Source organism: Aquila chrysaetos, chromosome 3, assembly GCF_900496995.4.
Source record: "Aquila chrysaetos chrysaetos chromosome 3, bAquChr1.4, whole genome shotgun sequence".
Lineage (NCBI taxonomy): Eukaryota > Metazoa > Chordata > Aves > Accipitriformes > Accipitridae > Aquila > Aquila chrysaetos.
This window is the reverse complement of record NC_044006.1, coordinates 59,285,149-59,306,377: the sequence shown is the minus strand read 5'-3', so window position 1 is coordinate 59,306,377 and position 21,229 is coordinate 59,285,149. Positions and strand designations below refer to the sequence as shown.

The 21,229-nt window shown below is 44.0% G+C and overlaps 1 protein-coding gene across 1 annotated transcript; it reads right to left on the bottom strand.

The window, feature by feature from the left end:
• Nucleotides 1–17,671: 17,671 nt before the first annotated feature.
• Nucleotides 17,672–20,481, bottom strand: OTUD1 (OTU deubiquitinase 1). Its single transcript, XM_030007748.2, has one exon. It carries the CDS (start codon nt 20,246–20,248, stop codon nt 18,896–18,898), a length of 1,353 nt encoding a protein of 450 aa, XP_029863608.1. The 5' UTR covers nt 20,249–20,481; the 3' UTR covers nt 17,672–18,895.
• Between the last annotated feature and the right edge of the window lie 748 nt (nt 20,482–21,229).

Genomic DNA, 21,229 nt, shown 5'->3' with positions numbered 1-21,229 from the left:
AAGGACGACACAAAGGTGACTGAAGCCCCAAGACACCTTATGGACCCACAATTCGAGTTCATGTTGCAAACTTACAAGCCTTGTTGGAAACCCACCAGCCTCTTGCTGAACCTCAGAGGCAATGGTTAACTGCGTAAAATAAGTTTCACTGCTGAAAGGGCAGAAGAAGAAAGTGGATTTTCCCAAGCCTTGACTGTGACTATATGTGCTGGTTTCGGCTGGAATAGAGTTAATTTTTTTCATAGTAGTTAGTATGGGGCTATGTTTTGGATTTGTGCTGAAAACAGTGTTGATAACCCAGGGATGTTTTCGTTACTGCTGAGCAGTGCTTACCCAGAGTCAAGGCCTTCTCTGCTTCTTACCCCACCCCACCAGTGAGGAGGCTGGGGGGGGGCACAAGAAGTTGGGAGGAGACACAGCTGGGACAGCTGACCCCAACTGGCCAAGGGGATATTCCAGACCATATGACACCACGCTCAGCATATAAAGCTGGGGCAGAAGAAAGGGGGGAAGTTTGGAGTGATGGCGTTTGTCTTCCCAAGTCACCATTAGGCGTGATGGAGCCCTGCTTTCCTGGAGATGGCTGAACACCTGCCTGCCCATGGGAAGTGGTGAATGAATTCCTTGTTTTGCTTTGCTTGCATGTGTGGCCTTTGCTTTATCTATTAAATTGTCTTTATCTCAACCCATGAGTTTTCTCACTTTTACTCTTCCGATTGTCTCCCCCATCCCACCAGAGGGGAAGTGAGTGAGCAGTTGTGTGGGACTTAGTTGCTGGCTGGGGTTAAACCACGACACTGTATCACATGGGACCAAAGAGTGAAGCATGAGGAATTCAAGAGCTGTGTCATCATTTTGTCACCGATGTTTTCCCTTTCAGCAAGGGGAATTTCTCAGTTCCTCCTCCAGGCTGCAGGCAAACTGCAAAATTTAAATTTAGACCTGTCTCTGAAGCCGATTGTTTTGTTTGGGAAAAAAACCCCTGTGCACTTCTGCAAACTCAGGAGATGCTGAAGGACATGTTACAGTAATATTCTCTCCTCTGGTCCTGTCATCCCTGCTGCAAGTGAACTGTTGCTAGAGCATATTCAGAAAGACATGTATGTAGTAACAAACTCAATGATCACTGTTTTCCTTATCTTTTAAGAAAATGTTACAGTGTAACCCTTGCCTAGTGACTTCTACTAACATAGATGAAAACAAAAGCTGGCATGCATTTGGCAGGCTACAAGACTATTATTCAAGCTGTAAATTCTTCAGACAGGAATCTCTGGGACAAGGATATAGCCTTTACTACTGACTTTAATTTCTAGCATAATGTGGACAGAAAAAGAAAACAGCAATGGCAAGAAAGCAGAATATGCAGCTGTGACGTGTTCTCTGAAGGTTTCCTTTGGCACTTCAACTGGGCAACTTCATGGCAAAGCTGCATCCTTTGTGTAGCTGTCACTTCTCTTTCAACCAATGTGTGTCTGTGGTTCTTTGCATTTACATGCTCCACCAGGTAACAGTGACACTTAGGGAAGAACACGTTTCACTTTGAGACAAACTACAGGAAAGATGCAGAATTATTAGCCCATGAACGATCTGACTTGTATCCTACTTGGAAGCGGATAGTCTGTTCCACATACGCTGGCCTACACTCAAAGTCACCCAGACTTCAATACTAAGAGGAGCTGGAGTGAAAAGGCCAGGCGCAATAGACATAAACTCTAAAAGTAGTAGAAGAAAAGACACTGAAAGAAAGCCAAGAACTACATTTCACCTGGAATTTCATATCTCCACTGCTGAGCACAGTCTGTGTGCAAATATTAATCCTAGATGCACCAAACTGCTAACCATGTGCTTTTCTTTAATATCCCTTTTTAGTCCTGCCAGCTGCAGGCTATTTCACTTTGAATGTGTTGCTGGTTAAACCTTTCTTATCTTTCCATTTGCATTGACTTCAGATTTGAACTTTCAGTGCTCATTAATGTCCATCTACTTTATCACTCAATGTAAAATATACCACTTTACTAACACCAGTTACATTATACTTTTTACATCAAACAATAGTAATCCCTCCCCATCACCGTCATTTAATTTTAACTTCTATGACTGCAACAGTGTTTAACAAGTTATTGCTGCTTCTCGTAACTAGTCCTAAGGAAACGATCACTGACAAAATGTAGAACAGAGAACTCAAGTAGGATAACTTTGGCCATTTATTGCTGCTACTAATTATCCTAACCTTCTTATCATAATTACTTATTGGCCTACTTACCCAGTTATCCTAACCTCACCGCCTTGACTTCCGCTACGCTCAGGATTCAGTGCTAGTAAAGCTTAAGTCTTTGTTACTGACACTAAATACAGCCTAAAAATGAAACAAAGAGCGAGCAGTAATTCAAACAATACCATTGCTTTGATAGCCATTTCCTTGGCAGTACTTGTTACCACCATGAATGTCCAAGGGCATGAGAAAGGAAGAGTTTACGGGAAGAGGAAAATCTTCCATAGACCAGCTGATACAGAGGGGGAAAGGGCTTGCAGGCATGCAGACCTTTCGTCAAACAGGGCAGTGATACTCAAAGCCAAATACAAGCTGAAGAAATTCCTCTGAGTTGAGTTAGGTATGCCAATCACCTGAGAGAAAAGGTAACTGGAGTCTCCAGGACAGAGTGTTAGCAAGGCAAGGTGGTGAGATGTTTATCTCCTACAGGGAAACAGGAGCAACAGGTCATTTATTGTCTCTGGAAGTTGAAGGAAGCCTTTTTCTCTATTTACATTGGCAGTTAGGGTTCATCTTCGGAAGGTTCAGCTTCGTCGTTTTAACAGGTTTTGTTGCTGAGGCCTGGGAGGTCCAAGACAGCGGCGGCTGATGGTGTGAAATGCTGGTAATGGGCAGCTGGGCGTTCCTGCCCCCGCCAGCACTGCCTGTTCGGGGGGTGGGAGTTGCTCAGCTTCACCCATGCAGTTTCCCCAAGGACGTGGGGTGAGATACAAGACATTCGAAGGGTGCCATGCATGGCCAAAGGAAATATAGGTGCAAGGGAAACCAAGGGAGAGTGCCCGTTGCCTGGGGCATGCTTGCAGGAGAAGGGGTTACCAAACAGATCGACACAACAGTCAACCCCCTTAGCTGTGAGTAGTCAGGTGTGGGCAAAATTTTAGGGGGAAATATCACATATGCTTAGCCTGTTCTTAGTCCTCCCTCCAGGTGTCTGCTTATAGCTACTACAGGAGAGAGAATACCAGGCGCTGCTGACCCCTCACTCTGAATCAATCCAGCTGCTCCGATATTCTTATTCTGCAAAAAGCAGTTGTAGGATCCCGACTCCCACAGCTGTGGATTCATTCACTGCAGGTATTTCTTTTTCCTAACGGCAAGTAAGTGACACAGGAGTGTTCGAAGCTGAAGGGACAATTCTTGAAAAAACTGGAAAAATTCCTGGAAAAGACTTTTTTTCTGACAGAGTTTATAAGCCTTAAATTATTTTCTGAACAGCTACCAAGAGTGTGCAATTGTTAGAGGTATAGTTTTGGATTGAAACCATAGCTCTGAAAAATGCAATCATTTCAGAGGAGTCTTGTTACAGGGCGAAAACTTTTTTACATTGTAGAACTGAATATTGAAAATGTTGAGCTCAGGTAGCACTCACTTGGGTCCAGGGGCCCAGCTGTATGCTGCAAACAGGTTAGGTTTCTTCAAAGTGATGGCTGTTGCAATAACTATTTTGCATGCACTGCCACAATGACTGCCATTATCCATACACATTTATCCATCATGAGAGAAATGGAGTTGCTTGGTCTTAACTGTATAAATGAGAAGTTTAAAAAAATAACCAGTTTTACACTACAATGTAATTTTTACATTGCAAACATTACAAGAAGCACACTTTCATACAGCTTTTAACAAATTCATGAGCTTTAAGAACCACAGTATACATACGGCATTAAAAGCACACTGTTCAGTAAAAGTCTATTGCATTCTTTATTTAACATACAATCGAAAATAACTTCAAAAATGTTTTGTATGTAGATTCCAATTTTTGTTGAAATAAACATTGTACTTAAAAATAGTTCACCACATCAGCAGGTTTTTTTCAGTGTGTTGTAAAGCTAAACTTTGATTCTTCCCCTCTCTAGCAGCAACGGTAGGTGCTCTCAGTGTGTTTATAATAGGTGTTCTGGGTGTGTTTAGGAATTCTGGCACCAATAATGCTTTCCACATCAGCCAAAACCACATCTACTCATAAGGTTAGAAAGTGCACACCCACATACCTATATCTTTGCAAATCAAGCAGTGTAACACCTTAGCTTGCTAGTGCTTTTAATCTTAGTCATTAAGAGAGGTTTCTAATCCTCTAATAATGCTCCCTTCAAACTGTAAAGTAATCTGTTAATCTCTTTAAGAAGCTACTGAATTCCTCCATCATAAGCATCTGTTTGTAGTGACATATGTAACAAATTAAGATGGTGTCTCTTTTCAAGATTGGTGAACTTTTCTGGCACGCTAACTGAAAGCAACGAAAAAGGAAGGTAAGGAAGTTTAGCCAAAAGCACATTTAGCTCACACTGGCTTTTACAATTGAGCTAGACTTCTGCTTGACTAAAACCTGTGAGGAACTGCAGAGAGTAATGAAACACGAGACACATCACGAACAACATAACTATTATTCTCATTCCCATTATTTAGGTGTCTGATTCATTTATTTACAGGTTCAGCACTGTAAGGAAAAAGAGTTCTGAACACTGGAGAAGTAAGCACGAATTATTATTACACTGATACACACCCAGATGCGTGACACTTATTTACAGGGGACCAATTTTCTGCACAGTTGAAATAGCACAGCATCACAAGATTTCAGTATATAACTGTACTGGTAGAACTGAAAGCCAAAGGTATGCAGTACAACTCACTTTTCCCTTTCTATTTTTAAAGGCATTTCTATTGGAGATTATTTATGCACCTACTGCTTGAGATAAGACCATATGATGGTAATGCTATTTTGCTAAAAAATCATTTATCCAGTTATGTAAGATAAAAAAGACTCAATCTCATCTGTCAGTGGAATATAACATACTGAGGTTTTTAATCTTCTTATGTTTTTTAAAGGCATTGAAGAGATACTACAATAAACAACACATAAGTTTAGGAACAAAAAGCTTTGTGAACGTGTTTCTATCCCTAGTCATGTTTGGGATAGAGATAAAATCTTTCATACAACAAATTAAAACAAATTAGTTTTATGAAATAGCCTGAGAGGAGGGAACTTATTTTGCAAATTATTATTAATCAAAGAGCTGGCATGGTGTTCTGCCTTGGCCAAAGTACAAACAACATTACTGGTCCTACCAGGGCTGTACATACAAAGAAATGGATGGCAAGTCTCTGTCGTTTTGAAAGTTGTGAACTTCACTGAAACGAATGTGGTTTTAATGACAGCTATATGAAATTTATGCATTTTTTTTAAATGGAAATGGTGTCAGAGACATCATTCTGTTCAAATGTAAGACTAGCATTACAATGATATGCTTATTAAGGGATTTTAATTGTTACGTATTTGAACATAAGATACTTCTTTTGGCTTTTATAAAGACTGTTTTTAGCAGAACAGTTAATAACTGGATCTATTGTGTGAGTTTTCTGTTTAATCTGCAAATACTTACAGATGCATAAGTGCTATATTTCTCTCCTACTAAAACATTGAGAATACAAGTTATATTTTAGTATATAAATAGACATACGCACATGTACCTATTCAAAAACAAATTCAAAGCAAGTTTGCCAGAAAAGGGTTACAGCCTAAAGGAAAACAGCGAAAGGAGCCTAACAGAATGGAAGACTAGAAATGTCAAATGTTTCAGTCGCATCTATCATGAATTACCTATTTACAAGCGCAGAAAAGTAAGGAAAAATAAAGTGCATGTATCAAATCTACCATGACTCACAGCAGCTCTATTGTACATTCTGCTGTTTATAAAGCCCTTTAGTTGTAGCTCGTGGCATGTTAATGCTGTAAGAAAGGTGTTCCTTCATCTCTGATATGCAGAAATTGAGCAAAAGCAGCTGCATGACTGTCACAGCCACTGGCCACCGATGAAGCTGTGGGTAAAGCTGTGCTATTGCAGGGATTTTAACTTACAATTCCCAATCAAGGTGACAGTTTTATAGGGTGCCATGTAGAATACAAGATGACCCAAAGGCAGAAGAATTTGCAGTCTAACACAGCTTTTCAAAACCGTAAAGTAGTACGGACCTCACAAAACACCATGTTTTCAAAGGGTGGAGAGGTATCATAGCCTGTCAGACGTCATGTTTCCAGGGAGCAATAGCTAAGGCACTAGCAGGCAAACCAACTGCTCTGCTTACTTGGGGGCCTCACTCACCTACTTTCAGACCAAGCTGCGGGCTCTGGTCCATCGGGATAGCTGGTGGCCCTCTCAGTGGGCTGATTTGTCTGCAGTGCCTACAGCTCTGATCTCTCAGCAATGCAAGCGAAGCAGAGCACCATGGTAAAATAGCCTTTGTTACAGCTCTTGGCAGTTACCAGCGACTATACAATGAACTGAAATTATCGAGAACTAAAGAGTTTTAGAAAAAGCAGGTCTTAAAATAACAACAAAGTCTTCAGACCTTCCTGCTGCTGCCTAAGCCTCCTCACCCCTGGATCAGGACAGAGCTGAGCTTTGCCAGGGCCTGTGCAGAACCGGCCCTGGCCCCAGCGGCTCCTCGCTCTGCCCCGCTCCCTGCCCTCCACAACAGCGCTTCTGCTGACAGCTCCGGGATTTGCAGTGCTGTGAAGGCTTGTGGTAGCATTCAAACTTGTGATTTGTTTAGCTTTCTCGTGAAAACAAGAGGAAGACCGCCTTGTTCCAAATGACCGCTAGATCCCGTCGTTAATAAGGGATCTAGTTCCTGCCAGGATATGGCCAGTAAAAACTAGGCTTGCTATTCATATGAGCGGTGTTGCTATGCCCTCTTGAAAAACAGCGGCCACTCTGTGGGTCAGGGGGATTAGATCCAACGTTACTAGAAGAGATGCTGTGAAAAGTGGTCCTCACCACTGCAAGTGATGCATACTGCAAGGGACCGGGAAGAGGCATCAGGATCAGAGGACAGTGAGAGGTTAGCAGAAGGATAGCGAGAAGGGGCTGAGAGGGTAAAAGCAAAGTTGAAAGTAATGCAGGAGACAGAGATGGGAATACAAGCTGGTGGGACAGTGACAGCCCTGCCTGGGATGATGGACAGTGAAAGCCTTATTTTTCAAGTAGCCAGAGCAAAGAAACTTTTTCTTTGCCTGTGCATTAGGGGCTGTGTTTTGACCTTTAAAGATTGCACATGATTTAGGAACAGGCAGCTTCCTCCTAAACCTTCAGAAAAAACAGAACAAAGTTTAAATGTTTCACAGAAGTATGACTGTAGAACATCTTGTTATTCTAGGCCACCCTTTTGAGCTCTGCAGCTGTAGCATAGCACGTTGTAAGTGGGGTCCAAGGAGGGGTCGGAGGAGGCAATTCAGACCTTTGAATCCCAAGGACTGGCAAAGCAGCTAAGTCATATTAGCTTGGGGTTGGAAATGAGCTGTTGTCATGTAATTCCCTCTCCTCTCCACCAGAATTGCTGAGAAGTGGTTTATGTTATTTTATAACTGTTATACCATTTTCCTGCTTGTAGTCACCACAGCTTCCTATTAAATGGCAATTTGAATATACATGGAAGTTTTATACGTCTGTAATATAGTATCTTCAGTTCTCTCCTGGGGCTACATACTCCTTATACAATTATTACAGCTTGGTATTGCAAGACTGTTGCATGGCAGCTCTGCACAAAGTAAGAATACCTTGAAATCTAGTCCATCAAGTTAAATCCCTGAAGGCTGACCTGTGCCCCTGAGTGTTGACACCGAACCTCACCAGAGCGCCCAGGACCCTGTGTGTGCACTGGGAGAGACAGCAAAACAATCCTGTGGCTCAGGATCCTACTAACCTCCTTCAGAGACCTGCTTTTTCCTTCTACCTAACGAGCAGCGTGCTGCCATTGCAACGTTGCTGCCCCTGCTGAGCTCGACGGGGTGTCCCTGCGCAGCACTGTGCTTTGCAGTGCAGACATACCCCAAAAGACTAGCAGAGTAATTTTCTTTCTTCATCTCACTGGGCAGCACAGAAGGAAGAAAAGTCAGGAAACGACATTTCAAATACCTTACAGGTGATGATGCTGACCTTCTGTACAGCCGTGGCTATTACATTCTACCCTGCAAAGATTTTCTTTTAAGAATCTGTGTGAATTTCCCACCTGCAATAGCTAGAGGTAAAGGCTGTTCTTTCAGGAAGGTGACAAGGTTCAGAGTTTTGCTGGGATGAGTGGGCCTGTCAGCACAGCAGCAAAGAGCCCAAATAAGCTCCATTCTCAATTCTTTTTTTCCCCCTAAGAAATTAAATCTGGAAATTTACAATAAAGTACATAAGAACAAGAAATGTCAGATTTTTATAACATCCTATTCACATAATATTTCCCATTCAGAATTCCCTTACTATTTATCAAACTTAACACAGCTGTAAGCACTTACTTAAAAAGTCTATAAAGGTGGAACTAATACTTCTTTACAAACTTACTTTTCACAGCTGTGTGCTTGAATTACACCATAAAGTTTGTGAAATTGAAAACAACACATAGATCAAATCTTACCAGATGTAATTACTAAAATATATTTTAGACTTGACTTCCAAGAGCCAAGATGTTTATTCATATTTAATCTCTGGGTGGGAAAAGGTAATGTGTTGCAAAATATGTGAAAAGCATTTTTTATGCCAAGGAAATGAAGGCAAAGTTATAAGTGAGATGCAAAATCCACAGGTCAGGCCATTGAAAAGCAAGGCTTCCTCACATGCTGCACTTCAGTCTCAGACACATCACTTTCATTTTTGTTGGCACAGTCCTGATCCTCTCTTTGGAGTGTTTAGTAAATGCATAAGCATGCACTCTAAATGAGGAATATTTAGCAAGAATAAGGCTTTCTAAAGAAGGCTTTCAGTCTGAAATGATTCTTTCCAAGTGTTAGTCTTTTTAGTAGTGAGAGGATAGAAATCCATTCCTAATCTTTTTGGTGAGTATACAAACATTTTTGTCCAGTTATTTTATTGACTTTTTCCTTCCTCATTCACAATCACTGCAGATATCTGCATGGAAAAGGGATCTATACATAAGATCTGGCCTAATATCACAGCTTCACTTAAAAAAGACGACTAGAAGTTAAAATGCCCATGTCAAGAATGAATTTCAGGGGGGTGGGGGTTCTTGGTTTTAAGCAGTCATGGAACATTCCCTACCATAAGGTGCTACTCTCCTCTCCTTCCTAGCTTTGAGAGTATTCACTATCACTGGAAACAATCTCCAACATTTCCTCCCTATGCTATGGGAATAAACACTTAAAGTTTATGAGGGGTTTAAATACATAATGGTGGTAGTAAATAGACTGAAACAAGTATCTGAGCAGCAGATAAATCTGGATCCAGGGTTGAATTTGGTAGAAAACTGATTGCATCCCACTGAAGTTCTCCATGTGACCAAATATCTGTAGCATTTTCAGAGCTGTAAAATGCCTCCATGGCTAGCTATAAACTCCTAGTGATATATTTATAGTTTGTAGAAAAAAAAAGTAAGTGTATCTAGCTTGGCAGATTTGAAGATTTTTATCTGAGAGATCTTAAGTGAGTAGTGAGAGGGAACTGATGCTGTGTTCCAGTGGTGTATAATTTCTTTTTCCTCACACTTCATACTAGACAGGAGTGATATAAGACACTGTTAGGAGAACCAATGAGATATGGTGGAGCACAAGTTTCCCTACAGAGCGACAGTACCTGCTTCTTGTCTACCTCCTCTGTCAATATTAAGTGACCGAAAGAGATTTGATGTAGCTGCTGGCTGGTGAGAGCTCAATCCAGAGAGCACTGAGATAAAGCTCAAAGGCTTTAGGAAGCACCAAAAATCTTAGCAGAGATTAACTCAATCCCTTGACTGAAGTAGAGCATCTACTATTACCTACTTGGTCTCACAGGCTAGAAGCCTAGTTGGCAGAATGATTTGCTGTAGATGTTAAGGCTGGGGCCACTGCCAAGGTTCATGTTTTATAACCTGTCTCTGGGATGATGGATGCCATCGTTCCTTTCAAATACAGCCTACCTGGAGCAGTTTCTCTTTTGTCAACTGCGGATGGGTCTAGTGCAATACATCTTGTGTGCTTCCAGATAACAACAAAAAAAAGTCAGATTTTCTCTGGTATTTACTCTATTGCTATTTACTCACCAAGCAATGTCACAGACATTAGTAGTTCCAAAGGGGAATTCAAGGAGTGGTGTTGACCCACCCGGCTCAGGGCTCGCTGACCCCACTCCTTCTCCGAGCTGTCCCGTCCCAGCCACTGAGCCAGCAGACGCCGGCCCGGGACACCGGCTGTCAGGGGGCACGTGCCTGACTGCTCCCAGGGGCGGACAGCTTGGCCAGAGAGAACCTGGGTCAAACCAGCCCAAAGAAATCCGAGGTCACCCAGGACACACAGCTGCAAAGATAAATGCTGAAATTGCCTGGTGATTCTTACATGCAATCAAAGTGCATTTCAGGTCCATGTTGCAACTTCAGGTGTGAGCGTTGTCCTGGGTTTGGCTGGGATAGAGTTAATTTTCTTCTAAGTAGCCGGTACAGTGTGGTTTGGATTTAGTGTGAGAATAATGTTGATAACACACTGGTGGTTTAGTTGTTGCTAAGTAGCGCTTATCCTAAATTAAGGATTTTTCAGTTTCCCATGCTGTGCCAGCAAGCAGGTGCACAAGAAGCTGGGAGGGAGCATGGCCAGGGCAGCTGACCTGAACTCGCCAAAGAGATATTCCATACCATAGAATGTCATGCTCAGTATATAAACTGGGGGAAGTTAGCCATGAGGGGCATATCGCCGCTCAGGCATCAGTCAGCAGGTGGTGAGCAACTGCATTGTGCATCACTTGTCTTTTCCTGGGTTTGGGGGGGGGGGGGTTCTTTTTCTTTCTTTCTTTTTTTTTATATTCCTTTTCATTGCTATTATTATTATTATTTTCATATTTTATTGTACTTTAGTTATTAAATCCTTCTTATCTCAAAAAAAACCCAACTCTATCCCAGCCACAACCAGGACAGCATACAACTAATACCCGATATGGTATATAACCTGCATCACTTAGGTGGTGTTCTAGTCTAGTAACGCATCTCTGCCAAGTTTCTTAATTGAAATTATGGAGGCTTTTGTGATAGGTAGATAAACCTAAGCATCACTGAGCTTTTGGACCCTGGCTAATGCTGAATGTGTTGATGGTGTTAGCCAGAGAAAGCTAATGTATGGGCAAACAAGCACTAGTCAGTTCAGGAATCATATTGCCCCCTCACTTCCACATACCAAGCCTGCCAAGGTTAAAGAAAAATGTTATCCTATATGTTAATTATCACATAACTGATCATTTGAAGGACTCCTGGCAGCAAATATAGCAGGAAATTTGTTGTGACAATGCCATACAGGGTAGAACAGAGAATTATTGCAATCCTGTCCAGTCATTTTAGGCAACATTTTGTTGTAAAAGATTACTTTCTTTTGCTTTTTTGTTGAAACAATTTCTGTGTGACAATAAAGTGTTTTGAAGAATATAAGTACTAGGGTATCCCAATAGCCCCCTTTGCAATAACACATTTGGTGAAGCTTTCCACAGTAACTATTTCTCATTAAAAGATTCTTTAATTTACATAACAGAGCCCAGATTTATCTTATTTGTCCATTTCGCAACAAGTTTATCTCTGGCCAGAGCTATATAAAACTCTTCTACAAGGAGAGGAAACTGACTACACAAAAGCTATCAAATACATAATCAAATAACTGAATTTTTTACTGTTTGATATAATTTCTAGCAATTTCAGATGTTACAGGGCCTTTTCGGGGCACCTGCTGTTAAAATACTAGCTGAAAAATGGAAATATACTAGGCATCACATTCACATGAATGTTTTACATGAATTACTTTCAGTATATACAAAAGGACAGCTACCTAACTGAGAAAACATCCATAAATATTTACTTCCTGATAAGTAAGATAAGCTGCATGCCAAAAAAAATTAAATGGAGATGAAGTTTCCAGATATCTGCAAAGCGTGTGCTGTTAGTAATACTGCTTCTCATCAAACTCCCAGTGGGATTGCAGCTTTGTTGTGCTAAATGCTCTACAGTATAAAAGTATAGTCGTTTAGCCAAGGAAACTTCTTATTCACCACTTTTACGGGTACAAATCTGAAGTAAAAGATCTTATTCTACATGTATTCAACTTACCAGCTCAGGAAAGATGCAGGCCACATGCACAAACATTCCTTACCTAAAGCCAAAGATTTCTTTCACTGGATGCTAGACGTGGTGGGAAATAAATGAAAAAAACAATTACTTCCTGGCTCGTAATAGCAGGACATTATTTTCTTTCTTAATCTAGCAGTGTCAGTCTTTTGTGTCTCCCTTCTCAGTTTAGCAAAAATGCAACATGTTTTAAGATAACATTATTCCTTTATCAAGAAATAACAAAGGCAAGTGCATTAAAGCTTTTAGATCAGCAGTCATAATGCTGATCTATCTATAAGCTGACATAACCATCTTTCAGAGCAAAACAAGTCCTTTCACAACTGCTTCAATTTGGGCACCACCTTTCCCTAAATTATACATAAGCAGCAAAACAGCTGTCAACTCCTAAACTCATTCAACTGTCTTATTTAATTAGGTTTTGGTTTACAGCATAACTAGTTTCCAAGGTTGAACTTGAATGGGCATATAATTGACAATCAACAAAAATTAAAATTAAGTTAAAAGATTGCAGGTAGGGTTTGCAGGAGTAATAGGAATTGTGTCTGTAATTAATGAGACAATAATTTTGTCATCGCTTCTACCTTAAGCCACAAAAGGCAAGGTCAGTCTGTGGGAGTAACCTAATCCAGTGGAGCTGGAGTTTGGTAGGAAAGCAAACAAGTCATATAAACACATCAGTTAATTGCTTAATTGCTTAGTGAAAGCTCAATCTTTAAGTCATATGGAAGACAGGCAATTTAGATATGAATTGTACTGTATTATTTATTTACAAAAGGAGTATATTTTGACCACAGACTCTCTCTAAAAAATATCAGAAGCAGCTCAGCTGGAGTTCCAAAGATCATGTTATTTCTAAAAGCAGCCATCTAAACTTGAGCACAGCATCAACGATGGGAAGTATTGCTCTTAGCCATATTAGGTTAAATTGACAAGAGCTTACCAAGTTCCAAATCCCACCCAGAGATCTGAAATCATGGGTTTTCTTGCCCAGAAATGTTGGTTAGTTGAATAGCTGAAAAATGAAGTTTTACGCTCAGAAAAAAATAGAAGTCTTGTGCAGGTAAAATGCTGGATCCTTGTACCTGTGAAAATAATATGGTCTAATGAAATTACGGATTAATGTAAAAAAAGGTATTTCAAGCATTATTGGAGTCTCAAAAAGCTGCCAACGTGCTTTATGTGATTTTTTTAAATTATGTTGGTCCTTGCAAACTGTTTGGATATTCAACCATGCTTTAATTCATTGATATTTAGCAAAAAATGTTCACAGGCAAGAAAAATGCCACGTCTTTGTGAAATTCTGTTCAGTTTTTTCTAAGATAGAGTGTTGCATCCCTTCTTTCATTTGCAGCTCCCCAAAAGCCTGGCAGGATAAGAACTTCATAGCTAAACACCAACAAGCAAAACCAGTGAGCCTGATGCACACTGTCACCAGACCAGTGGCACAGGCCCGCTGCCCATCACAGCGAGTCGGGATCTCCCCGTGCTTGGGATGTGGGTGAACACGGGAGACGAAAGGATACAAGACAACCCGGGATCCTTCGCAACCTTCTCCTGGCTCCAGCTTTCGCCCAGCTACCCTCCCCTCCTTCAACAGTCTTCTTCACTGCAGATGCCATTCTTTACACTGCTTAACTGTGCTACAGTGCTGAAGGTTCAAACGCTATTAAACGTGCCTTGTAGGAAGGACACAACAGTTTATTTTCTACAAGTTCCAGTAAAAACTGTAGGGAATAAAATACGCATTAGAAGCATGATGGTTTAAAAATACGCGCTAAAAATGCAGGAAATGCCAAATTTCAGATCACACAGGAAAGATTAGTTCTATGTGTGTACATGCATCATGCTACTACAATTGCATGCTCACATTTTCTCCAGAGAAGCCTGATCTTATTCAGTAATTAGGATAAATATATGAGGAGACAGAATAGTAACCACTCGTGCAACAGAAACCTGGAACTTGCTAGTGTTTTATTTCTATTAGTTCACAGTCTGAATACCATGAATGGGTTTCCTTGTATAAAAAAATATTTTAAATACTAACTCTGGGAAAAAATTACTGAAGTACAATATATTACTGCATTGCTATATCTGTCTATCCATTAATACTATAAACTTGCTTTTTAAAAAGACAGATTATAAATTAAAACTGAACAGGAAACATGAAAGCCACTTTTTTTCAACTAAAATGCACATGTATATTACTAAAAAGTTCAAGGTTTAATTTTTTATGTTTCTTTAAAAAAGCCCCTGTGACTACAGAATTGCATTTGGCAGAGCTGATGTCCTTTCAAACAGTTACTCACAACCTTTCTGCACGCTGCATACTTTCATATAACCATGCCATTCAGAAATGGGACAATCTTTTTAACACCAAAGCTGAGGTTTTTTTCATTTTGCACCAACATCCTAGGAACACTTATCAATGCATATCAATAAACTGTTAAATATGTATGAAAGAGTATAAACAAAAAATAAGCAAAAAATGGTTAATGCCAGGTACTTGTCCCTGTTGTGAGATACCCATCATCATTTTCTGCTTAGATTCAGAAGCCATGTATGTGCACACTGACAAACCACTAAACCAAAATTAGAATCTCATCTCAAAAATCCTAGCAACTAATTCTGACATAATAAAAGCAAAAGCAGAGAGAAGAAATATTTGGATGCACGCGGTTTTGTACATGTAGAAGGAGTACTGAAATACACCTTTATTACAAGTGACATTAATGTAGCAGATTTACCTTGTACACATGTAATGTACCAGCCAAGTACAACAGGACAGATAAACCCAGTAGCTGGCATTAGGCAACTTTTATACTTTTATGCATCCCAAGCAAGTTACTAAGCATGAAGTGTCATCCACTGAACTTTCCAAAAAGAAAACCATTGACTGAGATGAAGAACAATGACACTAACACAAATCTTCCCTTTCCCACCACCCTTATTTTAGGATGCATTCATTGTACATACAAACCAATTCAGTTCTTGCAAACCTCGCTTTGTGTAACAGAGCCTGTTCAACACACAGAAAAATTCTAACATATCCATTGCATGTTGAGTGACAGAATGCCATAGTCTTGGCAACCTAAGAAACTCCTGAAATGAAACATCCAACAAGTCAACTAATTCACAATTGTATTATAAAATACAAGCAAAGATGGCACCGCAAAGTTTATGCTCCCACAGACTCCAATTCACATTTGCTCAGTTTAGAATTCAAGCTTTTTCTACCTGGCTTAAAGGACCATACAACTGAGTATTGAAAATCAAGCTCTCCTTCTCACCTATCGTCAATAACAAGGAGTCTGTTCACCAACGTCCTCAGACAGGTCTAAGGATTAGCTGGGTTACGCAAGTGATTAGCCAAGGTTAAAATAATCGGGTACTGAAATTATGAGCAAGGACAACATCTGTCCTTTCCTTCGTCACTGGAATTGTTGAACAGGGGACAGTGAGGGAAAACTTGAAAACTTGCATCTACTTGTGCTTTTGCTGGGGGCAAGCGACAATGTTACAAGCAGTTTTGTAACGCTTTGTCCATATTAGGATCACTACCTCTATACACCTACTCCACAAAACTGCCTCTACTGCTGCTACTCAAGCAAGACACCACTAGCTTGCATCTGAACCCAAGTGTCTCAGCTGAACTTTAAACACCAGAGCTACAAAAAAGTTTTCACTTTCCACGTGCCTGAAACGTCTGACATGCCATTTTTGTCGTTTCCTTCTAGAGCAGATACAGTATGTAATGCAAGCTGCAAAAACAAGTGCCTTGTTACATCCTGCAGTGATACATCCTCCATGTCTTTGCAAACTAGTTCAACAGGTAACCTAGTTTTTTCAAATTCCTTAAAGTTATCTGCATGTCCCTGTGACTCATGCAGTAGCATCAAAATTGCTAAGGAACCCTGCGGGAACTTATCCCAGGGTTCGGCGCTATTATTTTTTAACACTACTTTTTTGTTGATATTTTAATATAAGTTATACCTCGGAGAGTGAACACTATGCAATATCAATCCTTCTTCGCTTACCTTACTCTGCGAGTGTTTCTAAGGTTTGTGCCACAAAACACAAACAAAATTTGTAATCACAATTCATGATATAGCTGAAAATGGCAATTTCAGAAGACCTAAAAGAAACAGTTTTTTTTAAAGTTTGGAATATTGACAACTTCAAATGAATTCATCATATCCAACCCAAAACCTAAGCAGTCTGGGATACAAGTTTTTAATCAGTCAAGCACATAACTGATACTTAGTGATGCTGGATTTTTGTGCTTACAGCCACCCAAGTAGCCATTTTTCTCATCAGCTCTCTCTGTTCCTCATGAACACATCCATGTCTGCATCTTTGCCTTGCTCTTACCTCAGAACTCAGCTTTCGAGAGATTCAGTAAAGCTAAGCAATAGTGGACTAGCAAGACTGGTTTTTTCCACCATTATTTAACCTTTAAAGAAAAAGCATGATTGTGTGTGAAGAAAATGGGGAAAAACATAGTCTGCATTTACCAGTATTTCAGAAATAACATATTAAATTTATTTAAATCTACTCTTTGCATCTTGTGAAACAGTACCAAATATACACACAATCAAACCTGCAGCTCTTTATCACAAGTGTGCTCAATTAAGACTGCTGCACTTCAGCTATTTAGTTCATTTTTAATTCTAATTTTAACCCGGTACCCTTCCGTCATTTAAGGATGGCCTTCTAGTATTTTTAGAGATCAGGGGTAGATTTGTAAATCCATGCATGCATGCACACGCACACAGAGTACTGTTCAACAACTTGCGAGGCATTTCCATGTTGTAAGGGTAGCAAAAAGCTGTATTTCCTTATGACGTCACTTCTGTTCAAGTAACAAGCAGGTTGCCAAGGTATCACTGGTGACAGGGCCTATCTAAAATGAGTTTGGGACTGGCTGCAGAATGGAGATTCCCAATTACCAAAGTCCAAACCCAAGTGTGCACGGCCCAGCAGAGAGCTGGTTCATCACAACCACTGGCATTACCAGCCCGGGTACTACGCTCGAGAACCCCTCTTCTAAGGCATATTAATATACAAAAGTGTTTCTCATTGGCAAAGAGATATGCTAGGATCTCTCACAGTTACAAAAGAATTACAGATATTCAACTGTCTTTAAATGCTTGCCTTTCTCATATTCAGACACCAAAATTATCAGTGGCTCACACTTGTAAAGTACCATGCCCCTTCTTCCCACCTCTTAATTGAGGAATCTAAGGCAGAGAAGCTAAATAAAGGGTCTTGGGAATGCACCTGCAGTTCTTCACCACACCAGGAATTCAAAGGGCGGAAGAGCAGAAGTAAAATTATATTCTTTATTCATTCCATTTTAGCTGTGAATATTCCTATTATACAAATACAGTATAAATTCCAAAATCACAATATATTACAAAATAAAAAAAGTACAAACTGCATTACTTAATAAATATATCTAACAAGTTAATCAGAAAGTAGAAGAGACAGAATTCAGACTGGAAACATTTAAATGTTTGACCCAGCAAACCATACAAACCTCAATTTAAATACTTTTTTTTTTTTTTAAACCATAATGTAGAATACCATTCCTGATTTCTTGGTTAGAAAATAGCGTCAAGTGAATAAAATGTTGTGATCAGATAATGATTTGTTGGTGCAACACCAGTGCCAAAAAAGAAGCAGGGCTTATACAAAAGACACCATAACCCCAGAAACAAGAACACAAACACCGAGGTGCAGCCAAGGCAATTATTACCAAAGCAGGAGACTATTATCTAGTCACAACATTCTATTGCAAGTTAATGTTCTGTTATTACAGATAAATAATATAAATGGAGCAGAGGGCGAGCCAACCCAGCAACAAGAGGCCAGTTTACTCAAAACAGTAATTAAATACAGAAGAGTCAATTGCTCCCTGTACTGTTCATGTGTAGCTGCATTCCAACTGGCTCAAAGGACCTGTTCTGTGCTCCAGGCAGAGAAAGCAACTGTTCTGAAAAGCAGTCTGTTCATACTTTGCTGCACTTTTACAAAACCCATTGTTTTAGTTTTGCAAGAAAATACCCACGGTGCTTTCATCAATTAGGGAGGGTCAGTTTGACATCAACTTCATTTGGTAAAAATATAAGGTTTATGGGTAAAAAACACAGCAAAAAACAGCTGTTACATCATAAGCCTTATTTACAAAAACTGTTTACAAACGTTTTTGGCTGTACAGCTGAAAGCCAGATACTAATGCAAGATGTAGAAGATGGAGGTAACAGTTTAAAAATATTGTGCAAAAAATACATTCTTATAGAAAATAGAGAGAGAGAGTGGGGAGGGGTGACACAAACATACACGGAGAATCTGCTTGCAAATAATCCGAGGCTAAGTTTTTACAACAGAATATTACAAACACGTTTGTATTTATCCCCCACAATCTACGGTCCTTCTCAGTCTGGGGTGCCGCTGCTTCATTAAGGATTAAGGCATCACCATCACAGCCAGCACGCCTTCTGTCTGTCTCAGTCCCTGCAGCAAAGCTCCCAGCCTGAGGCCCCGGAGGTCTCAAGAGCAGGCATTCTGCTCAATATACATCTTGGACAAGGACACTGCCATGGACTTGGCCAGCTCCTCATCCCGTCTGCGCTGTACCTGAGTCTGTCTGCACCACGCCTCGTACTCCGGGTTGGGGCACAGGCGGTCCAGCACAGCGTCGTAGTGCCCGTTGCTAAGCCAGCTCAGCCAGATACTGGGCCGTGTCGGGTCCTCGGGCCCCAGGTAGTGAACCATGGTGGAAACGGTGGGGCTCTCGGGCCGCCCGCCCGTGGTGAGGTGGATGTTCACGTTCAGCATTTGCCCCATGGCCAGCAGCTCCGGGTAGCCGGCCCAGGCCCCGTCCTGGGCGGCGCCAATGAGGAACTCTCCCACGTCGCCCTCGATGATGGGGTTGAAGTGGTCCAGGTGGTCGGCGATGTAGTGCACGGTCTGCTCGCGGAGCTCGCTGTGCAGCCGCTGGTCGCCGTAGACCGCCTTGCAGACGGCGCGGTAGAGGCAGTTCCCGTCGGGGATGATGTGGAAGCGGTACCGGCCCTTCTGCCGCAGGTACTTGTCCTGCTTCTCCACCTCGGCCAGGTACAGCGCCAGCTTCTCGCTGCGCTCCGGCCTGCCGCCGGGCCCCCTGCGCGCGTCGGGGCCCGCTCCGTCGTCCTCCTCCTCCTGCTCCTCCCGCCCCTCCGCGGGCGAGGGGCCGCCGGCGGGCTGCGCCTGGCCGCCGCTGCTCCTCTCCGCGGCGGGGCGACGGCCGGGGAGCAGCCCGGGCTGGGCGCCGGCGGCCGCCGCCTGCAGCGCCTGGCAGTGCTCGCTGAGGCGGAGGCTGCGGTTGCTGGGCTCCTCGGCGGGCGGCGGCAGGGCGGCGGCCTCGCCGTCCCCCCCGGCCTGCCGCATGCTCTCCAGGATGCCCTCCAGCCAGGCGCGGCTGCGCGGCGAGGCCGGCACCAGCTCGCCGGGGGCCTCGGCTCGCTGCACGATGCGGATGGGCACGATCCGCTCCAGCGGCCGCCGGCGGCTGACGGTGACCTGCGCGCAGGAGCTGTACTGCGGGCCGCCCGCCGGCCGGCCGCCGGGGCCCGCCGCGGGGCCGCTCGGCATCACCTCCAGGCAGGAGGAGAAGGCGGGCATGGCGGCGGCGCTGCTGCTGCTGCTTCCCCCGCCGGGAGCGAAGGCGTCCTTGGCGGGGCTCTCGGCGGCCGGGCTCGGGCCCGCGGCGTCGGCGGCGCTCGGTGCCTCCGCGGCGGGGGGTCCCGGCGACAGGGAGACCTTAAAGACGCCGGCTGCGCTCGGCGAGGCCGCTGAGGCGGCGGCTGCGGCGGCCGTCCCGCCCGCCGGGTAGTGGGTGATCACGGAGCTGTAGAGCTGCATCCTCGGCTCCCCGCGGGCGGCGCTTTATAGGCGGCGCCGTCGGAGCCGGGGCGGGGAGCGGCGGCGGGGGCCGCGCCGGGGCTGCCGGGGAGGATGAGCCGCCCGGGTAAAAATAAACAAGGGCATCACCCCCCCGCCGCCGCCCCGCCCCTGCGCGCCCCGCTGCCGGCTGGGCCCCGCGGCGGCGGCGGCAATTCCGACTGCGCCACCAGCGCCGCGCGGCCCCGCCGCCGCCCGGCCCGGCCCGGCCCCTCCGCGGGCGCGCGCGCCCGCCGCGCTCCGGCCCTTCTGGAAGCTGCTGGAGGCCGGGCCCGGGGGCGGGGCCGCGCCCGTGTTTACCTCAGGGCTGAGGCACGTTGGAATGCGGGGGGGGGGGCGGGGGGGGGCGAGGAGGGGGTGGGGAGGGGGCGGGGCCGGGGCCGGGGGGCGGGGCCGAGCCGAGCCGAGCCGAGATGCGTGACCTCAGCGAGCACCGCCCCGCCCCGCCCCCTGGCGGAAGGGGACGCGGGGAGGGCCGGGGCGTTTCGCCCCTCAGCGGCGCCGGGCCTGGCGGGGAGCGGGCGGGCAGTCTGTGGGGGCCCCGGGCTGGGCTCTCTCGTGTGGGGCCGGCTCCCCGGGTCTGCTTCAGCCCCGCCGCCTGGGAGCCGGTGCCGGGGAAGCCGCGCTCCGTAGCCGAGGCCGTGGCGGGGAGGCGCGGGGAGGCTGGCGGAAACAGGTGCCTCCGTCTGAGGAGCGTTTCGGGGAGAAATGGCTGCTCTCTGCCGTGTCGGGCTGCCGGCACGGAACTTCGGCTACGCTGGGCTGGGCACCGGCCGTGAGATGGTTTGGTGACGGGAAGCGTTGGGGAAGCTTCAAAGAGGGGACGGCGGCGCTGGGTGTTCTGGGGGCCGGCCGGGGAAATGCCAGGGAGGGCAGCGAAAGGAATTTCTCTTGAGACAGTTTGTCGGCCAAGCAGTCCGATTTTCGGGCTTGACAGTCAAG

Bases quoted from the DNA above. Each gene is read 5' to 3' on its own strand.
- OTUD1 (XM_030007748.2), bottom strand. From the start codon at position 20,248: ATGCAGCTCTACAGCTCCGTGATCACCCACTACCCGGCGGGCGGGACG.